Here is a 6397-nt window from a genome sequence, read left to right on the forward strand (position 1 = left end):
CAAATTATTTTATTGGAAGGAATGGAGTATGACACAAAGTAACTTGCTTTATTGCACAAAAATTGGATTTAAAAAAAAAAACATTGGTCTAAAACCAGCCACGTGATTCCGAAAACTTATGTGGGGTAAGCGTATCACCAAAACTGCCAAAAGTTAAACCATTTTTCAGTCTCACTTCAATCCCAACTACCTCTTGTTTGAACTTTCTCACCTACCAATCCCCCTTTCTTTATTTTCCAAAAAAAAAGCCAAGAACCAAAAAGCAGCCATTGAACTCTATAGTTATATAAATCACCTACTTCTCCAAAACACTCTCAAAAAAGCCAAACCTTCAACCCATCAAATGGCTCTATTTTTCATTTTATTAATTTCCTTAACCTTAATATTTCTACTTCATAAACTCTACCATAGTCTAAGATTCAAATTACCACCAGGTCCAAGACCATTACCAGTAGTTGGTAACCTCTATGATATTAAACCAGTTAGATTCCGTTGTTTTGCTGATTGGGCCAAAACATATGGCCCAATATTCTCAGTATACTTTGGTTCACAATTAAATGTGGTAGTAACAACAGCTGAATTAGCTAAAGAAGTATTAAAAGAAAATGATCAAAATTTAGCTGATAGATTTAGGACTAGACCTGCTAATAATTTGAGTAGAAATGGTATGGATTTAATTTGGGCTGATTATGGACCCCATTATGTGAAAGTAAGAAAGCTTTGTAATCTTGAATTGTTTACTCCAAAAAGACTTGAAGCTCTTAGACCTATTAGAGAAGATGAAGTTACTGCTATGGTTGAGAATATTTTCAAGGATTGTACTAAGCCTGGTATGTGAACTTTATTTAATTTATTTCTTGATTTTTGTTATTTTATGTTCTTCCTTCTGTTCGTTATTATATACTCCTAAGAATGATTTAATTTGTTCAGGTGAGTTTATAATTTATTTATGTAATTAAGTGATTTTGTAGATCAGGGTATAGTCATATGACACATTACAAATATTCTTTTAGCTATATATCGTATTTCTGTGTAGAATATCAGTAATATAAAAAATAAAAATAACAGAGATCTTTGTTACTTCATGGGTTTTAATGTAAGTGTCTTAGTTTAACTAGATACGAAACTCAGGAAAAAACAAGAAAGACTTTTGCATCATGTGGTTATAAAATGTCCTATGAATTTTATGGTCTTAAACAAGCCACGTAAAATATTGAAATTTGAAAGTTACTCAATATTGAAAGAAACATTCTTTTTGAAATAGATTGAAAAGAAAAGTAATATATTTTAAATTGAAGAAGCGGGAGTAATTAGCAATGTTGGGGAAGAGGAGGAGGTAAGTTTGCCTATAGATCTGTTCACATAGTCATTTTCTTGTTGTCCTTTTATTTTTGTGACAGGTCAGCTTCCACATGGCAGACAATAAAATATAGTAATAAATTGCTTCCAACTCACAATGTTAAAAAATTCAAATAGAAAGGGTATACAAAGTTGAGGATGTAAAAAATTTGGGTTAAACAAAGGGGTACAACAACAATATACCTGTTTGAATTCCACAAAGTGGGGTCTGGAGAGGGTAGAGTGTATGCACCTCTACCTTGGAAGGTGAAGAGGCTGTTTCCGGTTAACCAAAGGGTTGTAGAATAAAATTGATGGAAGAATACAATAACAACATACCCAGTGTAATTCCACAAGTGGGGTCTGGAGAGGGTAGAATGTACGCAGACCTTATTGTTTACCCCGGAAAGTAAGCAATTAAATTTGTAAGTGGTGAATAGGATATGTGGATGGACTTAATCTTTTATGGTATGAGATTCTATCGAATATATATTTGTATATACGAAGTGTATTAGTAAGTAGCAGCAAATATTAGTAAGTAAAGACAATAGAAACGAGAGATAAAGAGTTAGCAAATGCAGCTATTAATAGCTCCGGCCTGGAGGAGCTTCTTATATCTAAGCCAAATTACTTGAAGAAATATTTCTGTTACTTTTTTTATTACAATGTTGTTCAATAGTAAAAGCTAACCTACAAAAGGAAGGGTAGCCCTCTATTTATAGGTAATCATAAATGGGCCTTAATACAATGCCAAAAAAGCCTTTCTAGAAAAACCCTAAAATGGATATGGCTGTCTGTACGGTCTGACAGCCGTACCGTTGTCAGCGCACATGGCGGAATAGCTTGGTGACGCGTGGCCGCTCCATAACTGATTATCCGGACCTACATCGGATATGTTCATTTAGGTTCGGGTCTACCGTGTCCGGTAAAATACATTCGATGTTGAAGCAGAGTTGAACGCGTTCGCGCCCATTCGGACCTATCTTTTACTCCTGCCCCATCTGACACAAATTGACCCGTTTTTTACCGTATACACTTAGCTCTGTCTTTGTGGATAGAGAGGTAATTTCCGATAGACCCTTGGCTCAAAAATTGATGGAAGTCTATAATTCATTTATAGTATTAATTCTCCCAAAGATGATTTTTCTTGAAAGTAGAGCCCCATATATGGACAATAACTTTGCTTCTCAACTCTGAGCCAAGCATGAAGCTTCATTTGGTTATTTTGTAGCATACTAATAAAGACTATGGTCCCAAACACAGACCCTTTCATTGATTAATAAATTTTGACAGTGGAGTAGGTGAATCTTTCTGAAACTATGAAACTATGTTATACCAAATATAGTAGTATTATTTTTCATTTAGATAATCTTATGAAGGGGAGCGTGAAGCGACATAAAGTTCTCTGTGTGATCTATAGATTCAAGCTGTGGAATGAGTTGTTTTACGCTTGCGTCTGGGCTGGCTGCCCACATTACACTCTTGGGGTGAGGTCCTTCCACGGACCCTGCGAGAATGCAATGCTTGGTGGATTAGGCTACCCTATTTAGATAATTTTATAGTCTATTGATCGTGTGTACTTGATTAAATTTCTTAAGTAAAACTCTTGAAGTATTAAATCATTGAAATACAAAAAATAGTAGTTAATGACCAACATAGTGTAAGTCAAAACGGAATGTAACCTATTCTTGTGCTAATTATAATGCTCAATATAATCTGCAGAGAACACAGGTAAAAGCCTGTTGATGAGAGAGTACCTAGGATCAGTAGCATTCAACAACATTACAAGGTTAACATTTGGAAAAAGGTTCATGAACTCAGCTGGTGAGATTGATGAACAAGGCCAAGAATTCAAAGGCATCGTGTCTAATGGCATCAAGATTGGCGGAAAACTTCCATTGGCAGAGTACGTTCCATGGCTCCGTTGGTTTTTCTCAATGGAAAACGAGGCACTCGTGAAACACTCGGCACGTAGAGATCGGTTAACAAGAATTATCATGGACGAACACACTTTAGCTCGCAAGACAACCGGTGATACTAAGCAGCATTTCGTTGATGCCTTGCTTACTCTTCAAAAGCAGTATGATCTTAGTGATGACACTGTTATTGGCCTCCTCTGGGTAAGTAAAATTGGCACCTTGTACTTGTCAGTGTGTTTATCTGGTAAACTAATGTTTCATCCTATAGAGTCTAAGAGGTTAGCTTCAATTGGTTAAAAAACTACTATTGGGGGTTGGGGCTATAACTTAGCCTCTCATAGAGACTATGCAACTACTTTGATATATTTTGCGATATGATATAGAATAAACCATCTTTTGAAAGTGTGTTTGTGGCATTATAAGTAACGAACCATCTTTTGAAAATGTGTCTCTGACATGAAAGAGAAAAAACAATTTGAAAAGTGTATATGTATAGAGAGTATGCAACAATGATTTGTCTATGACATAATAAAGAACGAACCATCTTTTGAAAATGTATTTGTGACATGATAAAGGATGAGCAATTTGAAAATGTATATATATGTATGTCGAGTATTCAAGTACATTAATGTGTCTATGACCTGACCAAGAACAAACCAAATTTCGATATTAGAAACTATCATCTTGTGACATTAGAAACAACTAGATATACACATATACATTTTCAGATTGTTCAATAACATATATTGTGTTGGCCCATGGAATTGAATTAGTTAGGATATTGATGTTGATGAGTTTTCAATCTTGTGAATTTGATTCTCATGAAACTTGTCTAAGAAGAAGTTTGGAAATGCATAATAGAAGTTGAGAATATAGGACTCAATGAACTGTATGGCATTTAGTTATGCATCAATTATTCTCATTTATATTAAATGTTAACTTGTACATGAAATTTTGCAGGATATGATTACAGCAGGAATGGACACAACCACCATAACTGTAGAATGGGCAATGGCAGAGCTAGTTAAGAACCCAAGAGTGCAACAAAAGGCTCAAGAAGAGCTTGACAGGGTAATCGGGCCCGATAGGATAATGTCTGAAACCGATTTCTCAAAACTCCCTTACCTTCAATGTGTAGCCAAAGAGGCTCTACGGTTGCACCCTCCAACTCCCCTAATGCTTCCTCACAAGGCCAGTGCCAGTGTCAAAATCGGCGGTTATGACATTCCTAAAGGGTCCATCGTGCATGTGAACGTTTGGGCTGTGGCTCGTGATCCAGCAGTGTGGAAAGACCCGTTGGAGTTTAGACCGGAACGGTTTTTTGAGGAAGATGTTGACATGAAGGGTCATGACTATCGGTTACTGCCTTTTGGTGCAGGAAGGCGGATTTGCCCCGGTGCACAACTTGCTATCAACTTGGTCACTTCTATGTTGGGTCATTTGTTGCATCATTTTACGTGGTCCCCTCCCCCGGGGGTTAGCCCGGAGGATATCGACTTGACGGAGAGTCCCGGAACAGTTACTTACATGAAAAATCCAATTCAAGCTATTCCTACTCCAAGATTGCCTGCACACTTGCATAAACGTGTGCCGGTGGATATGTAACAATATTGTTCTTTTCCTTTTTGGCTTCTTTTTGTTTTTAAGTCTTGAATTCTTGAACACTTGATGAGATTGTGGGGCATTTTGGGGTATTTAATGTTTGTTTCAAATTCATATCTGAAGCTCATGTTGTGTTTGGCTTTATATTTTCATGCATTGATTAGAAGACAATGAAATGATGCTGTTTAAAGGCCAAAGTTCTCTGATAAAAAGAAAATCTGATCTCTATTCTGTCATTTCTTTATTCTAAATTTGGGTATAAATAATATATTTCAAATCTAGTAAAACAAATGGATTGTGGTAGAATTTCGAACTTGAACCCATAATTTACGTATCCTGTTTAAAGTTCTTTGATAATGCAAGAGAAGCATGTTGAAAGGTTATTTTATACTTCAGCTAGTTGGAGTTACTACATGTGTTGACAGTTTTGTTATTGAATGAGAGTTACATGTGTTAACAGTTTTGATATTAAATTGGATGGTAGCCTCGTATACAATAACAACACATATCCAGTGAAACCTCACATAGTGAGCCTGGGGAGGGTAGAATGTGCATAGATCCTTATCACTACCTTGGGAGGTAGAGATGCGCATTTCCGGTAGACCCTCGGCGCAACGGTAGCCTTATACGTTAAAGAAAAAATTATTTTCACATGGAAAAGAAAAAGTATTTTGGGAGTTATTATTTGAAGTTTGTTTTCTCATATACCTTGCATATCAAGGATGTTATGAATTATCCAAGTACAGCAATAGTGGGGTTTTTGAATTTGGTTTCATCTAATATTCTATGGACTAGATTCTATTCCCAGCAACACATAGAAAAGAGTATTTCGAGCCAAACGGGTCATTATAATTCTAACTTGGTAGCTCATAAAGTAGATTCCAACGATGTGAGTTTCAAATATATTCTGATAAACATCATCTTTTGTTGAGTCATTTTGACTTCTTTCGTTTTGTTAGTTTTTTTTCCATCATACTAGTGACAAATTGAGGAGGTTCTCTACATTGCAATATTGATGAAATATTCACCCAAAATTTCCACAAGGTGTTCTTAAGAACTGGTGTTTAACTTTTGTCCTCTTTTAAAGAATTTGTGCAAATAGAGACCCAATGGCAAAATTACTACTACTACTACTACTACCGTTAGACATCTTTATAATGGCACCCGTATATAACAACACCTCTCTATAACAACCAACTTTTTTCGGAATCAATTTTTTATATTATATTTTACTTGTCCATAACGGCATTTCCCTTATAACAGCAACAACCAACTTTATAACAGTACGCTCTTTGTAAAATTACCCCCCATATAATAGCTATCTTCTTTTTATGGTAATATAATAATTAACCATCTTATAAAAATGAAATATCCATGATTATCAATAATAAGTGTAGAGATTTTGACCAAATATTTGATCATTTAATAAACTATTACAATAAAAAAATATTATATGAATATATATATTTTCATTATTAAATGATTTTCCTTTGTTATACAAAGTGTGATTAAGCTTAGAATTTGTCAATTAAAAATGA

The 6397-nt window shown here is 35.1% G+C and overlaps 1 protein-coding gene across 1 annotated transcript; it reads left to right on the forward strand.

The window, feature by feature from the left end:
• Positions 1–212: 212 nt before the first annotated feature.
• On the forward strand, positions 213–5076 carry LOC132049185 (cytochrome P450 98A2-like). Its single transcript, XM_059439886.1, has 3 exons — positions 213–830; positions 3061–3458; positions 4218–5076. The coding sequence occupies exons 1-3, from the start codon at positions 344–346 to the stop codon at positions 4860–4862; spliced, it is 1530 nt and encodes a 509-aa protein (XP_059295869.1). The 5' UTR covers positions 213–343; the 3' UTR covers positions 4863–5076.
• Positions 5077–6397: the final 1321 nt, after the last annotated feature.

Source organism: Lycium ferocissimum, chromosome 3 (assembly GCF_029784015.1).
Source record: "Lycium ferocissimum isolate CSIRO_LF1 chromosome 3, AGI_CSIRO_Lferr_CH_V1, whole genome shotgun sequence".
Taxonomy (NCBI): Eukaryota; Viridiplantae; Streptophyta; class Magnoliopsida; order Solanales; family Solanaceae; genus Lycium; species Lycium ferocissimum.